Source organism: Phyllostomus discolor, chromosome 3, assembly GCF_004126475.2.
Source record: "Phyllostomus discolor isolate MPI-MPIP mPhyDis1 chromosome 3, mPhyDis1.pri.v3, whole genome shotgun sequence".
Classification (NCBI taxonomy): Eukaryota; Metazoa; Chordata; class Mammalia; order Chiroptera; family Phyllostomidae; genus Phyllostomus; species Phyllostomus discolor.
This window is the reverse complement of record NC_040905.2, coordinates 186,419,931-186,439,257: the sequence shown is the minus strand read 5'-3', so window position 1 is coordinate 186,439,257 and position 19,327 is coordinate 186,419,931. Positions and strand designations below refer to the sequence as shown.

General features: G+C 56.2%; 1 protein-coding gene across 2 annotated transcripts in view; it reads left to right on the top strand.

Annotated features, from left to right (window-relative positions):
- The window catches only part of TBC1D2 (TBC1 domain family member 2), a 46,179-nt gene extending 29,855 nt beyond the window's left edge, over positions 1 to 16,324 (top strand). For both annotated transcript variants that reach the window (XM_028532114.2, XM_036021964.1), the window contains 7 exons: positions 698 to 808; positions 6,463 to 6,650; positions 7,700 to 8,176; positions 11,622 to 11,742; positions 13,996 to 14,181; positions 14,936 to 15,057; positions 15,367 to 16,324. In XM_028532114.2, coding sequence (XP_028387915.1) covers positions 698 to 808; positions 6,463 to 6,650; positions 7,700 to 8,176; positions 11,622 to 11,742; positions 13,996 to 14,181; positions 14,936 to 15,057; positions 15,367 to 15,574 — 1,413 coding nt within the window. In that variant the 3' untranslated portion in view covers positions 15,575 to 16,324. The remainder of the gene's footprint in view (positions 1 to 697; positions 809 to 6,462; positions 6,651 to 7,699; positions 8,177 to 11,621; positions 11,743 to 13,995; positions 14,182 to 14,935; positions 15,058 to 15,366) is intronic.
- The last annotated feature ends 3,003 nt before the right edge of the window (positions 16,325 to 19,327 follow it).

Genomic DNA, 19,327 nt, shown 5'->3' with positions numbered 1-19,327 from the left:
CTGGGTCTCACCCCCTCCTCTGAGCAGCCTGCAGAAGGAAAACTCTAGGCTCAGAGAGAGGCACCACAGCCTTACTCACAGTCAGGAGCAAACTGGCCACCCAGGGCTCAAGTTAAAAAACAAGAGAAGGATTATAACTAAGTTATAAATTCATCCAATAAAATAGACATCTGACTTTAAAAATGATCACTGGGAAGTTTCTATGGCAACATAGAAAAGTATTTACAAAGGACACTGAGGAAAAAAATTTTCCACCCAAAATTGTTCAGTGTGATCACAAATATATGACAAGGTACTTTAAAGACAAACCTCGCTTGAGGGTTTGTTGTTTTGGTTCCTGCCCTTAGTGTCATGACAGATGCTCCTTCACTTAGTCCCCGGGCGGCCCAGAGGGGTAGCAGCTATTCGTTCCCTTCACAGATGGGGACCGGCGAGGCGGGGCAGTGCAGTGAGGGCTCCCGGCTGGGAGGTCCGAGGTAGGACCTGACCTCTGGGCTCAGCGCTCTTTCCACCATTTGATTCTGGGATCCAGATGAGAGAAAGGGGGCTGCTAGTAATTTTTTTTCTTTCAGACTTCCTCTTCTGTTTGCATTATTGGAAATCTCTAAAGAAAGGAAGTGTTGGCAGCCCACTTGAGGGCGAGAACCAGGGAGATGTTCATGGTACAAGTTCTCAACTGCTTTGCTCTCTTCTCCAGGATGACATGGAAGCCTACCGGACCCAGAACCGCTTTCTCAATTCTGAGATCCACCAAGTCACAAAGATCTGGAGAAAGGTGGCTGAGAAGGAGAGGGCCCTCCTGATGAAGGTGAGAGGCGGGGCCCCTCTTCTGGCCACCCTTTCTGTCTCCTCACCGCCCGTCTACTCTCCCTCCGGACTGCGCCCTTCGTGAGCTGCCTTCCAGGTGTCGGGTGTCCGCGCTCCGTAGCTGCTTCTGCTCCCAGCAGTGCAGAGGGAAGGCAGGGGCTCACTGCTGTTGCAATCATTGAAATAATTGCTGTTGCACATTATTTCAAGCCCCTCCTGGAGAAGGTCACTTTCAGGGCCTTTGAAGAGCTGGTACCCTTTTTTCCACTTTTATTTTTTCTCTTTTCTCCTTTGGGAAGCCAAATATTGAAGACTAAACATTCAAAAACAGCTGCATGTTGAGAAAACTTAGAAAGTGACCGTGCATGCTCAGAGAGAGGCCCAGAAAAACCTGGGGGGACCTTAAGTTTACACTTCCGGCTGATGCTTGGCACAGAGGCGGCCTACACAATTAAAGAAAGGAAAACAATTCAAAACAAAACAGCAAACCCTATGAAAAAGGGAGAATCTGATTTGCAGATTTACCACATTATTAGATTCAAATGTCTGGTTTTCAACAAAATATCACAAGATATTAAAAAAAAAAACCACCAGGAAAGTATGGCCCATTCAAAGGGGAAAAAGTCAACAAAAGCTATCCCTGAAAAAGACCTGGTGGCAGATTTACTAGACACACACTTCATTTTTTTAATGAAATTGTTATTTTTTTAGATTTTATTTATTTATGTTTAGAGAGGGAAGGGAGGGAGAAACAGAGAGAGAGAAACATCAATGTGCGGTTGCTGGGGGCCGTGGCCTGCACCCCAGGTATGTGCCCTGACTGGGAATTGAACCTGCGATGCTTTGGTTTGCAGCCCGCACTCAGTCCACTGAGCTAGGCCAGCCAGGGCTAGACACACATTTTAATACAGTTATCTTAAAAGATCTCAAAGAACTAAGGGAAGATGTGTGGAATCAAGAAAGTAATGTATGAACAAAATGGAATCTCGATATAGAGAAAACCTAAAAAGAAATTCTGGAGCTGAAAAGTACCAGCACTGAAATGAAAAATTCGCTGGAGAGATTCAAAGGGAGATTGGAGTGGGGAGGAAGAATCAGTGATAATGAAGACAGAGCAATGGAAATGATCAATTCTGAGAAACAGGGAAAGATTAGAAAAAATAAACACTAAGTGGACCGACAATCCCTATTATATGATGGGAATCCCAGGAGGGGAAGCGAGAGACAAGGAGGCAGAGAGAAAGTTGACGAGAGACATGAATATAAACCTCAAGTTTAATATAAACTGAAAGAGACCCACACCAAAACTCGTTATTACCAAATTTTCTAATGCCAAAGACAGAGAGGTATCTTGAAAGCAGAAGTGATTCATCATATACAAGGGAGCCTCCATAAAATTATGAGAAGATTTCTCATCAGAAACTTTGGAAACCAGAAGGCAGTGGCTTAAAATATTCAAAGTGCTAAAAGCCATCAACCAAGAATCCGTATTTGGCAAAACTTTCCTTCAAAAGTGAGAGAGAGGAATCAGGACATCTCAGGTACACAAAGACTGAGGGAGTCCGTCAGCACCAGGCCCACTGAGGGCAGAACAGGCCCAGTGGCGTTGCCCCAGGAGATGCGTGGGGTAGGCCTGCAGAGGCGTGTGAGGGAACACCAGATAGTAACTCACAGGGGCGTGAGGAAGTAAAGATCTCGTTCAGGTATATACGTAGGTCACTATAAAAGCTGGTAGCATTGTAAAAATTGTTTATGTCCCCACTTTTTGTTTTCTACACAATTTAAGAGACTGCATTTTTCAAAAGATCTTATTTATTTTTTTTTAGAGGGGAAGCGAGGGAGAGAGAGAGAGAAAGAAACATTGATGTGTGAGAGGAACATCAATCAGGTGCCTCTCACACACGCCCCAACCATGGATGGGCCCGCAACCCGGGCATGTGCCCTGACTGGGAGTCGAACTGCCGACCTTTCACTTTGTGGGATGGTGCCCAAACCACTGAGCCACACCAGTCAGGGTGAGACTACATTTAAAAACAAAAACAAGCCCTGGCTGGTGTAGCTCAGTGGATTGAGTGCGGGCTGCAAACTAAAGCATCACAGGTTCGATTCCCAGTCAGGGCACATGCTTGGGTCGCAGGCCATAGCCCCCAGCAACCGCACATTGATGTTTCTCTCTTGCTCTCTTTCTCCCTCCCTTCCCTCTCTAAAAAATAAATAAATAAAATCTTTAAAAACAAAAACAATTATTAGTCTAAAAGCTAGTAGTAGTACTGGTTTTTAACTCCACATTTTGTTTTCTACATAATTTCAGAGACTAATGCATTTAAAAGAATCATTTGTGTTTCGGGGCACACAATGTATAAAGATATAATTTTGTGAAATCAGCAACCAAAGGGGTAGGAATGGAACTATTAAGGTGCAGAGTTTTTGTATGTTATTAAAGTTAAGCTGGTATAAATTTAAATTAGAATGTTATAACTTATGAGTTTAAATGTAATCCCCATGTTAACCACAAAGAAAATAGCTATAGAATACACACAAAAGAAAATGAGAAAGGAATTTAAACACTTCACTACCCAAAATTAACACAAAAATGACAGTAGTGCAGGAAATGGGGGGAAAAAGTTATAAGGTATATAGAATACAAATAGCAAAATGGTGGAAGTCCCTCCTGATCAATAATTACTTTAAATGTAAATGGATTAAACTCTCCAATCAAAAGGCAGATTGGCAGAATGGACAAAAACACACACTCCAACTACATGTTGTCTACAAGAGACTCACTTTATATCCGAAGACACAAATCGACTGGATGTGAAGTGATGGAAAAGACACTCCATGCCAACAGTGACCGAGAGAGAGCAGGGCGGCTATACTAATGCCAGACAAAAGAGACTTTAAATTTTAAAGCAGTTACAAGAGACAAAGCAAGACATTATACATTAATAAAACCTCAATACAGTGCAAGATACAATAGTTATAATCATGCAGGCACCTAATAGCAGGCCAGCGAAATCTATGAAGCGAAAACTGGCAGAACAAAAGGGAGTCACGGACAGCTCTACAACAGTAATCAGAGACTTTGGTATCCCACGGGCTGACGGGTCGGACAACCCAGAGAAGATAAGCAAGGGAGCCCAGGGCCTGAGCAGCACAATGACCAGCCGGATCTAACAGACGCACGGGGACCGCCCTGCCCTGCAGCATCGTGCGTACGGGCCCCACGTGCGTGCGGGACACTTCCCAGGACGGACCACCTGTTGAGCCACAAATTATGTCTGAATGGATTTAAAAAGACAGATGTCATACGAAATCTGTTTTCCAACCACAATGGGATGAAGTCAGAGATTGATAACAGAAGTAAAACTAGAAAACGCACGCATCTGTGGAAATCAAACAACATATCCTTAAACAGTGAGTCAACGAAGAAATCACAAGGGAAATTACATAAAGACCAATGAAGACATAAGAGAAGACCAAAAGAAGACATAAGAGACCAAAACTTAGGAGGCACAGTGAAAGCCTTGCAAAGGAGGAAATTTATAGCTGTAAGTGCTTTTTAAAAAAAAACTTAAAAGCTCAAGTGAACAGCCTAACTTTACAACTTAAGGAACTGGAAAAGGAACCAAACCCAAGGCGGCTGAAAGAGGCGAAAATGACAGCAAGGACAAATGAGACCGAGAACAATAAAGAAAATCAATGAGACAAGTTATTTTTTAAAGATTTTATTTATTTATTTTTAGAGAGGGAAGGGAGGGAGAGAGAGAGAGAGAAACATCAATGTGCGGCTGCTGGGGGTTATAGCCTGCAACCCAGGCATGTACCCTGGCTGGAAATTGAACCTGCGACACTTTGGTTCACAGCCTGCGCTCAATCCACTGAGCTACGCCAGCCAGGACAAAGTTATTTTTTTTAAAGATCAACAAAATTGGCAAAGCTTTAGCTAGATAGACTAAGAAAAAGAGAGAGGAGGCTCCAACTAAAACCAGAACTGAAAGCGGTGACATTATTATTGATTCTGCAAAAGTAAGAGGGACAAGGAGAGAGTGCTGTAGACGGTGTGGACCCACGGATCGGATGCCCTAGATGAAGCGGACAAGCCCCTGGAGACACAAAGCCACCGAGACGGAATCGCAGAGAAACAGAACGTCCGAGTAGACCTGCGACTAGCAAGGGGATGGGCTCAGTGCCCAGAAATCTCCCGCCAGGGAAAGCCTTCACCACCAAACGTTTGAAGAACCAGGACCAGTCCTTTTCAGACTTGAAGAAGGGTGCAGGCGAGCAAGGGAGCTGAACACAGTCGAGATGCAGTGGGGCACAGGGTTCTTCAGGGCCTAAAGGGAGGAAGAGTCAGAGAAGGCTTCCTGGTGGAGGTGTCTTCTGAGCTGAGTCCTAGAAATGAGTTACTGCTGTCCAGACAGAGCAGAGAAAAGCCTTCCAAGAAGAGTGGCCGTCAAGACCCGCGGGCTGAGAGAGGCAGGGGGAGGGGTGAGGCTGGAGGACACGGACTTGGGGGTGCATCTGAGGAAGCTGCGAGCCGTCAGGAGTGGGGGGTTGAGTGGGGAGGGTCTTGGTCAGACTTCTGTGTTGAGATAACTGTGGATGCTCAGTGGACTGGACAGGTGGTCCTGGGGGCAGGAAGACTTGGGAATCTGTGGCAGAGTCCCCGAGAAGGCTAGGGTGGTGGGAGGAGGGGGCTCAGGAAGCCCCGGAGGTGGAGGGGAGCGTAGGTGGGGGCCCGCTGAAACAGGTAGAACAGGCTGGCAGGATGGCTTGGTGTCTGTGCTCAGCAGACGTTTGGAGATGGCAACCCAGAGGCAGGGGTGCCACAGAATGGCAGCCTGGCCCAGGAGGCTCCCACCGTGCCCCCCAGGATGCAACATGGCCCAGGGGCCACGGCAGCGCTGCAAGGCACACCTTTCCCATCGCCATCCTACAGAGGAGAAAAAGGGGGCCCAGGGAGGCTACCTGACTCGGCTGGCACTGCCCAGCTTGTATAAATAGAAGCTCGAGGTTCAAGGCAAAGGGGGGCTGTGCAGTGTGTGTCCGGTGAGGTGGGAGAGAGGCAGTGTGCTGGAGGAGCAGAAAGAGCCCACGTGGTGGCAGCCAGAGGTAAAGGGCAGTGTCCCCTTGTACCCGTGTCCAGAGCCCCAGTGTCCGTCCCCGGGCACTGCTCAGTCACGCCGCCTGCGGACAGCTTGCTCTGGACCCAGGGCCCTGGGAAGGGCTCGGCACCCATCAGCCCCTCTGAGCCTCTCCAGAATTCAGGGGCATACTCTGTGTTGTCCCCGCTGTCCAGGTGGCACAGGGAAGTTAAGGACCTTGCCATTCGTGGCCCAGCCAGCAGTGGCCGAACCAGGATACGACTGCAGGCCGTACAAGAGCCTGTGCTGTCTCTGCCCACCCCTCCCTGCTTCTTCTGAATGCAGCTCCAGCCCTGCGCCTGGTTCGCACTCAGCTGGTGCCCTTTCCACTGTGTTGTAAACCCTTGGACCTAGAGCCCGCCTCCTTTCCCTGACTTGCAGGGGTGGCAGGGGATGGGAGACAGAGCTGAGAAAGGGTGTGCTGCCTAAAGCTGCTCAGGCCTCAGGCCTCTGGGGCAGCCCCAGCCCAACCAGGTGGCCTGACAGCGCCCCTCTCTCCCCCCACCGGCAGTGTGCCTACCTCCAAGCCAGGAACTGCCAGGTGGAGAGCAAGTACCTGGCAGGGCTGCGGAGGCTGCAGGAGGCCGTGGGCAGCGAGGCCAGCGAGTGCGCCGAGCTGCTCAGGCAGCTCATCCAGGAGGCTCTGCAGTGGGAAGCCAGCGAGGCCTCTGCTGACGCCGTGGAGCTGAGCCCCGTCAGGTGAGCCCAGCGGCGGCCAGGGCAGGGCAAGCTTTGCTCGACCTGGGGGTCCCCGGGTGCCCTGCTGGCTGTGTGTGAGCACCGCAGAGCTCTCACCTCCGTGTGTTCTCAGATAAGTGAGCATGTGGCTGGGGTGGGCCCCATTTTACAGCTGAGGCAGGGCGGGCTCAAAGGAGGCAGCCCCTTGCCCGAGGCCACAGGGCACATCAGTGCCACTGACCTGAGGCTGCCTCCCAGAGGCGTTTGTCAGAGAGGCGGGGAGAGGGGAGGGCCAGCGGCCTCCCCTGAGCCAAGCTCTTGCTCAGCACAGAGGACAAGGACAGTTAAATCACGACAGGAGGGGCTGCGGCTGGCGTCCAAGGCCCTTGGAGTCTGGGTGGCCCAGTGGCAGGAGCCCAGGCTTTGAAGCCAGACATGGGTCTCTCACTGGGTGACCCTGGACAAGTCACAGGAGTGACCTCTCAGAGCCCCCTGTGCAGCTTCCGTAGGTGTGTGCAAGGTCGCTGCTTTGCAGGGTTACCAGGATTCAATGACGCAGCCCACGCAGAGCACACGCAGGGGCAAATCCACGTTGAAGGGGTGAGAGGCCGTCAGGAATGGGTCCCCAGCTCTCCCATCTCTGTCTGTCACTGCTGCTGTCTGCACCCCACCCATTTTGGGCTTACTGGCTGTGGAAGTAGGGTTCTCTATTGACAGTGCAAGACTGCTTGGGCCCAAGGCACATAGAGGAATAAGAGGATTCTTCATATTGGCAGGGAGTGAATGAGCGAATGTCTCCTCAGCACTTACTCGTGCCAGGCACCGTGTAGGTCCCCAGCCGTTTATAACAGGACCTCAGTGGGTCTTCACGAGGCAGAGCCGGAGTTTACCCACCCATTGTACAGATGAGCAGACTGAAGTCCAGAGAACTGAGGGACCTGTCCAGAGCCGCAGGGCTAACCCACAGTGAAGCCATGGCAGGAACCTTGCCCTGGGTGCACCCCCTCCCCACTGCCCCTTATCTGGGGAGGGGCTCTGCGGGGGTTGCTAACACGGGCTTTTGCTGGCAGTGAGTATGATGAGTACGGCTTCCTGACGGTGCCCAACTACGAGGTGGAAGACCTGAAGCTGCTGGCCAAGATCCAGGCCCTGGAGGTGCGCTCCCACCACCTGCTGGCCCATGAGGCTATGGAGCGACCCCTGCGAGAGCGCTGGGCTGCGCTGGGTGAGCTCGCACCCTCCGTGGAGCTCAAGCAGCTGCTGCGCATGGGTGTGTCCCAAGAGCACCGGCCTCGGGTCTGGAGGTGGCTGGTCCACCGCCGCCTGCAGCACCTGCAGGTCCCCGGCCGCTACCAGCAGCTGCTGAGCCAGGGCCAGACCTGCAAGCACCCTGCCGCCCGCCAGATCGAGCTGGACCTGAACCGAACCTTCACCAACAACAAGCACTTCACCTGCCCCACCTCCAGCCTGCCGGACAAGCTCCACCGGGTGCTGTTGGCCTTCTCCTGGCAGAACCCCTCCATCGGCTACTGCCAGGGCCTGAACAGGTAGGTGAGGACACGGCCGTTATCCTTCCGGGCAGCCCTCTGTCTGTCTGGAGCCTCTCAAGAACCCGGAGAGGTGAGCCCAGGAGGCCTGATGTGACCCCCACTGTGCGGATGGGGACAAGCAGGTGAAAGGACACGTCCAGGGCAGAGGTGGGTCCGAGCTCAGTGCTCCTCGTTCCAGGCTCTGTCCTTCCGTTTGTGCTCAGGGTGGTGCCACCCCGCAGCAAACCTGGGGAGTGGTCCCCTGAGTCGTGTAGGGCACGGCCCAGCTCACAAGTCGGGCGACTGTGTGGGTCAGGGACCACTTGCTTTCAAGGAAACCCTCTCAGCAGAGACTAGAGACCATGCGGTCGTGGGAAGCCGGGCAATGGCACAGCTCCGGGGCCCCCTGCACTCCGTTTCCTGAGGGTCGAGGCCCTGGGGCCGTGCAGCTCTGAGAGAGCACTGCTCTGCCGCCCCTGGTGGGGCCGCCCAGTATGTGGCCTCGTTCCGCGTCTCTGCCTCCCGCTCCCTCAGCAGACCAGCCTCCCTGTCCATCACTCCTTGGACCTTCAGGGCCCGCGGAGGCTGCCAGAACGGGTACCTCAGCCCCTGAGGCTGGAGCCTTCCAGCAGGTCTCTTCTGTCCATGGCCCCATGTCCCAGATCTCAATTCCCTAAGGGAGGAATCCGATGGGCCCAGCCTGGGTGGATTTTGCCTTCCAGTCTAGCAGCAGGGGACAGGCGGCAGGGGTGGGCAGGCCTGGGAGGGCTGCCCCCTCCAGCGCAGTGCTGCGGGGGCCGCTCCTGGGTGCCCCCCGTCATCTCAGGAGAGGTGAGATCTCTCAGATCTCAGATCTTCCCCGAAGCAAGTTCTGACTCAGCTTAAACATACACATGCCAAGCGAGAGTTACATGAGTCATTCTGCTGGTTTTCCAGAATAGATGGAGTGTGGCACTGATTCCACACAGAACAGTCAGTCAGGCTGTCCCCACTCTGACTGGAATGGTTCCAAGGGCAGGTATTTCTGATACTTTATTTCCAGCCTAACTTGGGCAAAAGCGAGCACATACGTGTGCAGTTACTGGGAATCCTGAGTGAAACCCCCGACAGTGCACCTGTGCGGAAGGGGTGGGGGCAGGAGCCATGCCAGAAGGGGTCTGAAGACGACCCTCAGAAGGAGACAGGCCCTGGTACATGGGAGGAACTGAGACCAGGAGAGGTCACACCCACAGGGCATTTCTTTACTTCTTTCTCTCAGTGTTTTCTTTTTTACTGGTTATTGGTATTTGGTAAAATAGTCATGTTACCGCTTCAAATAGAAAGCTATTTGTAACAGAACCTGTTCGAAAGTAGAGGGTGCTGCTGCTTCTTTCAAAGGCCCTTAAACCCAAGCCCGCAGGCCCCTTTCACTTGTTGAGTGCCGCCATCTAGTGGTAGCCACCGGAACTGCATGTGTCGCGTCTGGAGGACAGACCCTGCTTATAGGGGAACGAATCCTGCCCGTCTAGAGAGTGGTAGATAGCGTGGTAATGATGTAGAGCTAAGTTAGAGCAAACATTTTTAAAGCCATTTCCCTTTAAAACATACGTGGAATGCTTTAAAAGTTGTTCCCCTCGCCCCCACTGCCACAGTCCCTCCTTTGCACACCCACTAGACCTTAAATGCCTTCAGTCGGAGTCTGGCTGCAGCCCCGAGCAGTTCATAGCCCTGGTTGGTGCCAGCTGCCTCTCCTCGCTGGCCTTGCCACATGCAGAAACCCAAGCCGATGCTGGCAGCCAGCTCCTGGACCGAGCACATCCTGAGGCTATAGCAGAATGGGGTGAGCTGGGGAGAACAGCAGGGTGGACTTTGTGAGTCCTGGGTTCAGTTTCCACTCTGCCACCAACAGACTGAGTGACCTTGAGCAAGCCATTCTTGCTTTCTGGGCCTCAGCCTTACTGTGCCTGTAGTGACTGTATCTAGACCCGTAGGATGCAGGTGCCTTGCCTTGTGACAGGCCCCAAGGCAGCTCAGACTCGGTGGGAAAGAGTGCCGTCATCAATTAGTGATGTCTGCCCTGGGCACCGTCAGAGGGTGGTGGCTAGCGCAGCATGCATTTGCTATCCCTGAACTCGATGACCTCTGAACGCCCCCCATCACCACCCTTCCCCAGCTCTGAGAGGGTGGAGCTTGCTGTTTCCCAGGAGACCTGTGACCATACTCTGCTCAGACTCAAGAGTGCTTGTACAAATACTGTAGCCAAAATGGAGAGAAAATCCATCGCAATCTGTTGGGGAGATCAAAGGGATTTTTTTTCTTTTGAGAATTTACCTCGTTTCTCTGAAAAAACATGAACCTGGGAAGAGGTTGGAGGTCACAAATCCAATCTAGTAAAAGCCCAGAGAAGCACAAACATCTATCTGGACAGTGAAATGTGCTCAGCGTGCCCGTGGAGAGTGTGAGCCTCGCCAGCGCTGCAGCGTGGGAGCCCCCCGAGGGTGTTCTGTGGGTGCGCTGCAGAAAGGGGGCTCTCCTGACCCACCAGGTGGCCCTGGGTAGAAGGTCACATGATGCTCCTTTCCCTGCAGGGGTTCTCAGAGGCTGTGCTGGGACCCCGTGCATCACTGGCCTCTGAAAGGGAGCTGGAGTGGACAGCAACCCCAAACACCCATCTGCGGGACCTTGTGTTCACCTAGCTTCGTGGCCAACGAGTGCAGTTGGGAAAATATGTTCTTGGGTTGTTCCTGGGAAAGACCCATCAGGAGAGATGGGAGAAGCAGGGAAAATGGTGCTTCCTGCAGGCAGACTTCCCACCCAGCACTGTGGGTTTTTCCTTTCATGCCCTTGATCTCACTGGGGCCCCATGATAACTTTAGGGGTGGGGCAGGGAGCAAGGGAGAAAAAGAACTCCGTGCACTGAGCACCTGGCGTCTGCCAGACAGGGGCATCTCCTCACTCCAGTGCCTCCCAGCCCTGGGAGGCCGATGCTAGTCACACGGCACAGGCGGCAGCTCAGAGAGGCCAGCACGCCCACAGAGGCCTCAAAGCCTGTGGATATTAAGATGAGAATAGTTAATATTTATAAAGCACGCACCACGTGTCAAGCACTGTGCTGGGCATTTAACATGTATTAACTGTGTTTACCCCCATAAGAGTCCTGTGATTATTAAGGGAATGCCAAAGCCCAGAGAAGTTAAGTGACTTGTCTAGGGTCACCCAGCAAGGAAGTGGCAGGACCAGAATTCACACCCAGGCAGTGGGACTTCAGAGCTCCTGCTCTAAGATGATCCCCATCACTCTGGAGCTGCTCGATGCAGTCCTCCCCAAAAGTGTGTTTGTCGCACCCCAGGTGCCAACACCACTAGCCGGTTAGGGGGTGGGGTGGGGCAGGACTGCCCCCTGGGGCCCAGGGAGCATGTCTGTCATGAGCTATCTGTCTGGCCTTGATTTGTGTGGGTCACTCCAGTCCTTCCCTCCCACACAGGCTGGCGGCCATTGCTCTGCTGGTCCTGGATGAAGAGGAGAGTGCCTTCTGGTGCCTGGTGGCCATTGTGGAGACCATCATGCCGGCTGATTACTACAGCAAGACACTGACCGCATCCCAGGTGAGCGGGGCCGGGAGGGGACTTAGTGGTGACGCAGGTCAGCCCCTGAGTTGTTCCTGCAAGGCAGTGAATCTTGGAAAAGTCAGGAATCTCTCAGAATGGGCCTGGAGCCTCTCACCGGGACGGCTAGGAAGTTCCGGTGCACTGATGACCTTTAGAATTTTGAGGACCCTGCCCACATGATAGACTGTTGTTATTCCAGGGGTGACCTTATGTCATTAGAAACTGTTGGTTTCCTGGGGAGGGAAGAAGAAAATCTAGTGTCCCTTGCTATTTGCCAGTAAGGAATTTCAAAATATGGGTCAGGTGGAATGGAAGACGGGACTGGGAGGGTGGAGGTGGTGGCGATTCTTCACTCGCGCTCATCACCCACGGAGGAGCGCAGCACCTCCAGCGTCTCGGGGCCTCTGCCACGGCCAGCTGAGCACAGGCCAGGCCTGGAGTCCGGCGACCGCGTCAGTGCCAACCCCTCCAACAGTCAGCTGTGTGGCCGGGGTTTGTTGAGGGGTGTAAACGAAAAACCATTTCAAACCTCCCATGGCCACTCGCCCACACCCCCTGCCTCCCCCGCCTACCCGCTTGTCCTCTTCTTGCTGTGTCTGCACCACCTGCTCTAGGGAGAAAGGCCACCCCAAGGGCACTTTGTCACTTCCCAGCCCCAAACCCGCCCAGCTGTCACCTGCCCACCCATCCTGTCCTGCTCTCCTGCTACGGTCCCGTGGCTCCAATCCGTCCTCCTGGGGCATCCCCCGGGGTGGGGAGCTCAGGGGAGCGTGGGCACTCAGGTGTGGAGTGGAAAGGTCAGGGCTGGAGATGAAGAGCTGGGCTTGTGGGGAAACAGGCAGCGAGTCGGGTAAGGAGGTGTTTGGCTGCCCAGAGGGAGAGCCCAGCCTAAGAGCAGCTTAAGAGGGGGTTCTTGTCAGGGAGAGAGAAAGCCGAAGGCTCCTTCTAGGCCCCTGCTCTGCCATCCTGGTGCGTGGCTTTCACCCTCCGGCTCATGGCCTTGAGGTCGTAGGACAGCTGCACCACCTCCGGCACCGTGGCCACAGCCCAGGCAGGAAGAAGCAGAGGGTGGAAGGCCAGAGCCGGCTCCTTTCAAACAGCTCCCCCAACCACGCAACTCCTGCCCCCCCCACCCCGGCACAACCGTATCACGTGGCGCCTCTGCTTGCAAGGCAGGCCGGGAAGTGTTCCGTATTTTACCTTCACATTTTAACATCCCTGAAGTTGTGTGTTGTATAACCAGTGTGTCGTGGTGGATTGTTTTTGTTTTCAGTGTTTAGAAACTTTCATTTTGAGAAAATTTTGAATGTCTAAAAACACTGAGAAAACAGTATGCGAGCCCCTCCGTGTCTCCGTCACCTGGTCTCAATGATCATCAACCCCGGGAGGCCAGTGCTGTTCCCTCGGAACCCCCGCCCCTCCTCCTACTTCGGTGATCTCGAAGTAAATCTCAGACCTCACACTGGCTCGACCGTAAACCCTGCGGGAGGCTCAGTGGCACCTCAGAGTGAATGGTCGCCCGAGGCTGTGAGCTGGACACCAGGCCTGCATAGCGGGCCCAGGCTTCTGGGAGAGGCAGGAAGGAAAGGGAGGGTGCGGCTCGGCGGGCAGCCGACGCCCAGAAGATGGCTCGGGTGGGAGGGGAGGGCTGGGAGACCAGTGGTTTCGGAAACGGGCAACGGGAGACTCAGCGGCAGGTCTAGGAGGTGAGGGGCTGACCGCAGAAGAGCCACGTCCTAGAGCCGGGGAGGAGCCGGTGCTGGGAGTAGCCCGTGGGGCCAGTAAAACAAGCAGGGAGGCGTGACGGCAGCCACATGGACAGGCTGCGGGCACCCATCGCCCAGCAGTGGCCCCTTTAAGAGGATTCCTTGATGTTCAAGGTAGCAGGACAGTGTGGCTCCTCCTGACACCTGCCCCCAGGGCCCCCCAAACATGCTCGGAGCATCCTGCGCATCAAACCCAAAGTGGGTGTGGAGGAGCAGCCGTGGTGTTGGCTTGAGGTTCAGAATGGCAAAGGGGCCGAATCTCCAGCGGCTATGACCTTGGCAGCCCACAGAGACTCCGGGCCAAAACTCCGCACCGCAGCCTGGGAGCGGCGGGGGCTGTGTTGCTGCACCTTCTCGCAGCCAGGCTGGCTCTGGGCCCCTGGGCAGGGCAGGACCCAAGCTGAGGCTCCAGAACTGTGTGTGGCTGGGTGGCAGGGGCCAGGAGGGAGGACAGCAGCCGACAGGCCCTCTTGCTGGCCTCCAGGTGGACCAGCGGGTGTTCCAGGACCTCCTGTCAGAGAAGCTGCCCAGGCTGACGGCCCACCTGGGGCAGCACCATGTGGACCTCTCCTTCACCACCTTAAACTGGTTCCTCACGGTCTTTGCCGACAGTCTCATCAGCAGCATCCTCCTCCAGGTCTGGGACGCCTTCCTCAATGAGGGCACCAAGGTAGGGCACTGCCGGGGGTGAGCGGGAGGGTCCTGGGCAAGACCCTTCACCCTCGGGGCCTCGATTTGGCCCCTAGACAACGGGAGGGCAGTGACACCTGTGAGGGCTGTGGAGCACATCTGCCCGGAGCGTGGCTTGTAAACTGAGTGCTTTGCACACGCACTTGAGGAAGTGGTGCGGCCTCCAGAGGCACCCCATAAAGTTGGGGGAGCCTCCTGTCCCCGGAGACCCAGGAGGGACATCCCTGTTCAATCCACCGCCGCTCAGTCACCTGGGCCCCTCTTTCTCTTCCTCTGTTGGGATGGAGCTCTGGATCGGGAGGTTGGCGCTTGGGTCTGGCCCCAGCTCTGCCCGTGACCTTGCCAGGAGACCCTGGACAGGCCCTCACCCACCATCCAGCTGTTTCCACGGGGTGGCTGGTCACATACCGCACGGCACAGCGTACAGAGGGCCCTCGGGTTTGTCGTTCCACCGACTCCCACCAGCGCCTCATGTGAAGACGGAACTACCCCCACTCAGTCCCACCGGGGCCAGGGCCCCACCTAGGGCCCCAGGACAGAGCTGGGGCTCAGCCCCAGCCGCCAGATTCCAAGCCGTGCTCCCCACTGGGGTTTCCGATCTCCCTGCTGCCGGGCCTCCCATAGCTTTCAGCCTGTCCAGCCTGTCCAGGACCCCACACTGCCTGGTTCTCCTCCCTCTGGGCGCTTCCTGCCCCGGCCCCCGTGCCCCGCCTGAGCTCCCACCTCGTCCCCAGGTGCTGTTCCGCTACGCCTTGGCCATTTTCAAGTACAACGAGGAGGCGATCCTGCGGCTGCAGGACAGCCTGGAGATCTACCAGTACCTGCGCTTCTTCACCAAGACCATCTGCGACAGCCGGTGAGCACCCACCCCTGCTGCCCACCACGGCCCCCACCCATACCCACTCAGGCATCACCTTCTCCAAGAAGCCTTCCCTGACCAGCCTTTCCTTAGTGGGCTAGAACGCCCACGGCCCTGAGCTTCCTCCTCCTGCCTCGATACATATGACTTTGGGTGGAAATTGTCTCCTTCACCATTTCCTCCCTGGACAGTGAGCTCCCCAGGGGCAGCGGCCAGGGGCCGTGTTGGCCGCCTGCCTGGGAAGGCACAGTTTGTGCAGGCACCAGGGGGCGCTGTGCCCGGGGCTGACTGTGCTCTCTCCACCAGGAAGCTGATGAACATCGCCTTCAATGACATGAACCCCTTTCCCATGAGACAGCTGCGGCAGCTGCGGGTGGCGCACCGGGAGCGGCTGGAGGCCGAGCTGCGGGAGCTGGAGCAGCTCAAGGCCGAGTACTTGGAGACCCGGGCGTCCCTGCACCCCGTGATGCCCGAGGGTTGCACCAGCGAGGACGAGGGGGACGGGGAGGCCTGACTGGTGTTCCCCACTGGCGTTCCCCAAAGCACTTTCTCACCCTCCACCGGCAGGCCCAGAGGAGGACAGCCACAGAGTGGGGGTCCAGCCCCCTGAGCTCCATCGCCTGGTGACGCTGGGCAAGCCCCTCCCCATCGGACCTTGTCTGCCGGTCGGGTTTTCTCCCCACCCATGCGCACCAGAGCTGCTGCCCTTCCTTACTCCCCCTCAGAGCACTCTGCGTGCAGACCAGAGTGCTCTCTCTGTGGGGAGCCTGGAATGTTCCCTAAGTTTATCTGCACAAAACAATGTAAATATGAGAAGCAGTTCACAAGCTTTGAAACTCACATGATTCTCAGTAACCACCTGGTCCTGGGCAAGTCCGCCACTAGGGCCTTCCCGGCCAGGGACGTCCCCGGCTGCTGTTCCTGTGACGTGTCTGCAGGGCTGGTGCCCCCGGCCCCCTGGGGAGCCAGGGCCCTGTGCACGTGGGGCTTCCGTCTTTCTGGGCGAGAGCGCCTCTCCGGTGCCGGGAGGGCCTGTGTTCTAGGCCCAGTTCCCACTGCCGGGGCCTGTACCTGAACCTCGCTCGGACCTGTGCCCCGCTTTCCGCTCGCAGCCCTTGTGGGTGGGGGCGGGGTGCCCAGGAAACACCCACCCACCACCAAGAGGAACGGGGTGTGGAGTGTGGGCAGAGAGCCCGGGATCTGTAGTCCCCTGGTCTCCCAGCACCAGCCTCGCAGGCCGGGGCTTGAAGAGCCGCCTCTTCTCAGAGAATGGGTGTTGGGCGGGGAGGAACAGGCAGTGAGAGGGACAGCCGCAGACTGTCCCCACCCCCTCCAGGCCTGGTCAAGGCCACCCGGTGACTGGCAGCTCCTTTCTCAGCAAAACCCGTGGCTGAGGTCGGCAGCCTTTGGTACGAAGGACTGGGGGTGCGGGGTCCTCACACGGAAACCTAGTTCTGCTCCGAGGCTCTAGTGCAGGGCCGGGGAGGAGGCCACACCCACCACTGGGGACCAGAGACTGGCCCTCTGTCACCCGCAGGCGTGGACCTGGGTTGGCACACCCGAGGCCGGGTTTCCCCATACAGCCCTGGGGAGGGGACGCTGTGGTTCCTCTCCTGCCACATTCACGGGGGCTCCAGGGCACCAGGTTTCCCCCAGATTCCCCACACGGGGGCCCGGGGGCCTTTCTTTTTACTGTACTTTCTTATACCCCAAGGCCATTTCATCTCCAGACGGTATCTGTGCAGCGCGTGAGGGCCCTGTGAGGCTGGACTGGGGGGTCCTGGCTGTGCCCCCAGCAGACTGGGTGCACTGAGCCTAAGGGCCGTCACTGGAGACAAGGAGACGGCACTGGTGCTGAGCCTGGTGCCCGACACAGTGTGGGGCAGCCATGGGCAGAGTGGCCATTTCATGCAGAAGAGGCCCGCAGAAGGCCCAAGGCTCCCAGAGGCTCTGGGCCCAGCCGGTCCCTCAGACTCCAGCTGTGAAAACTGAATTCCTTCCTCTGCAAAAACTACGCAATCCCGGATCAGCCCAGAGGCTACCAGATAAATGGCACCCAGCTCTCCTGTCCCTCCTCTACCTGCTCCTACCTCTTCCTCCTTCCTCCCCTCAGCCTCCCCTCCAGCCCTGGCCCGTTCTCTCCCTCTCTCCCTCTCCTGCCTCCCACTTTTGTCAGTCTCCTTCCCCCTCCACATACTGCATCCCCGCAGTGGAGAGGTTCTGCCCTCCCCCATGGGGGAAGGGGTGAGGCTTCGCAGTCCCCCCCAGCCCTGTGTAACCTGACCTGTCCCTATGTGGCTACACCACTGAATCGCCTAAGCAGCTTTTTAAAAATACTGGAGCTGGGCCCCACTGGGAGCCTGTTGCGGGGCATAGGCATGATGACACCCAGAGGCGGGGGGCCCACAGAACGATGAGGACTGATGGACGGGTCCCCCTCTGGCCCTGCAGACGGACAGACAGGAGCCAGGAATGAGAGCTGCCCGTCCTGGAGCCCCCGCCCACTGCGTGCCAAGCTGGGTTTACCAATGAGGGCGAAAGGCTCAGGCCCGTCCGGTCCTCTTGCCAGGAGTCGCACAGCCACAGGAAGTTGAAGCCATGCTCATAGCTAAAGTCCCCAAGTGCAAAACTAGGGAGGGCTCCTCCCCGCTCACCTCCCCTTGTATGGAACCTAGAACACCTCCTGAGGACCGGAGGGAAAGGGTGGGCCTGGCCCTCGGCCACCTGAGTGGCCCGTGCAGGCCTGTAGGGTTAGCTCCAGGCAGGGGAGAAGGGGAGGAAGGGCCGCCCAACCAGCCGGCTGTAGCAGGGACAGGTGGGGAGGGAGGCAGTCCTGACAAGGCCTGGGGCTGCTGCCTCTGCTCCTAGAGAGACGGCCCACCCTCCCCTTGCTCCCCGTGTAGGGCTTGGGGGCCTACCGCTGGTGTCAGGTTCCCAGCCCTGCACCGCAGCTGTCGCCCCCATCCCCAGGGGCCTTCCAGGGCTGGAGGATCTGATCCCTCACAGCCCCACCTTCCTACCCCAGGGGATGGGACCTCTTGCTCAAAGCATCCCTCTCCAGGCGTTGGACCCCCAGCACGCTGAGGTCGAAGCTCCATTCTACAGGGGAGATGGAAGGAGTTACCCAGGGGACCCCCATAAACTGAAATCCCCAAGAATACAGGGACCCCTCAAAGCAGGCAAAAGGGCCTGGAGGGCACTTCAGAAGGCCCCCACTGCAGACCACCTGTCTTCAGGGCTGCTCTGCCCCCACACCCAGAACCTCACCTCCCAGGAGCTGCAGCCCCTATTACCCTTCAATCTCCCAAGGGCACAGGGCCGTACGGTGCAGAGCTCCACGCTGGGCAGGTGGGTGGAGAACTTGCCTCCCGTACATACACATCTTCTGGTCCCTTCCACAGCCGATTAAACAAAGCAGGCCATGCTGCCTCCTAGGGAGGACAGGTGTCGGTTTCCCGGCCCCCCTCAGTCGGCAGTATGGCCCAGTGCGAGGTGCTGGCAAATGGGCCCAACTCTGGAGCCAGACCTGTTATGTGGCTTTCTAGCTAGGGGCCCCTGGGCAAGTCACCTCCACTCTGGCCTCAGTATCCCCACGTGTGTAATGCAGACGATGGGCAGGGCATAGCCTTCCTTAAACGGATGAGGATTAGGGGGAGGGGAAGGAGAGGAAAGTGAGGACCCCCAATATACACACAGTATCTCCAAGAAGGGGCCCTATTACAGAGCCCTCCAATGGCATCCCCTCTGCCCCTTGGTCCACATGCCCCCAGGCCCCAGAGGTCCCTATCAAACCAGCTTTACCCAAAACACGGCCCCAGCCACCTACCTCCATGGCACGGGTGGGATGATGCAAAAGCAAGGCTGGGAGGGCACATCCACAGAGCATCTGGGAAGGCTTCCTGCGGAGGGTGGGGTGCTGGTGCCAAGCCTGGAAGGAAAGATGAGTAGGTTTAGGCAGTGGGAGGTGATGCAGTAAGAGAATTCCTGGTGGAAGAGAAAGTGTGAGCAAGGCACAGAGGTGTGAGTGTGCAAGGGGGTGGGGAGACGCACTAGAGATACTGCCTAAGCCCCAGCTGAATTAAGACATTCAGATGCTTCAGCCTTCAAAAGGCTATGGTGCCCACCCCCCCCGCCCCCCCCCCCCGTGTGATGAAAAATAAAGGTAATACTTGACTGTAAGTATAAGGAACTCCCACAACATTCTGATTTTCCACGTGCTTCTTTGGAAGATCAAAGATCCAACTCGGTCACGCTGATACCGGAATAT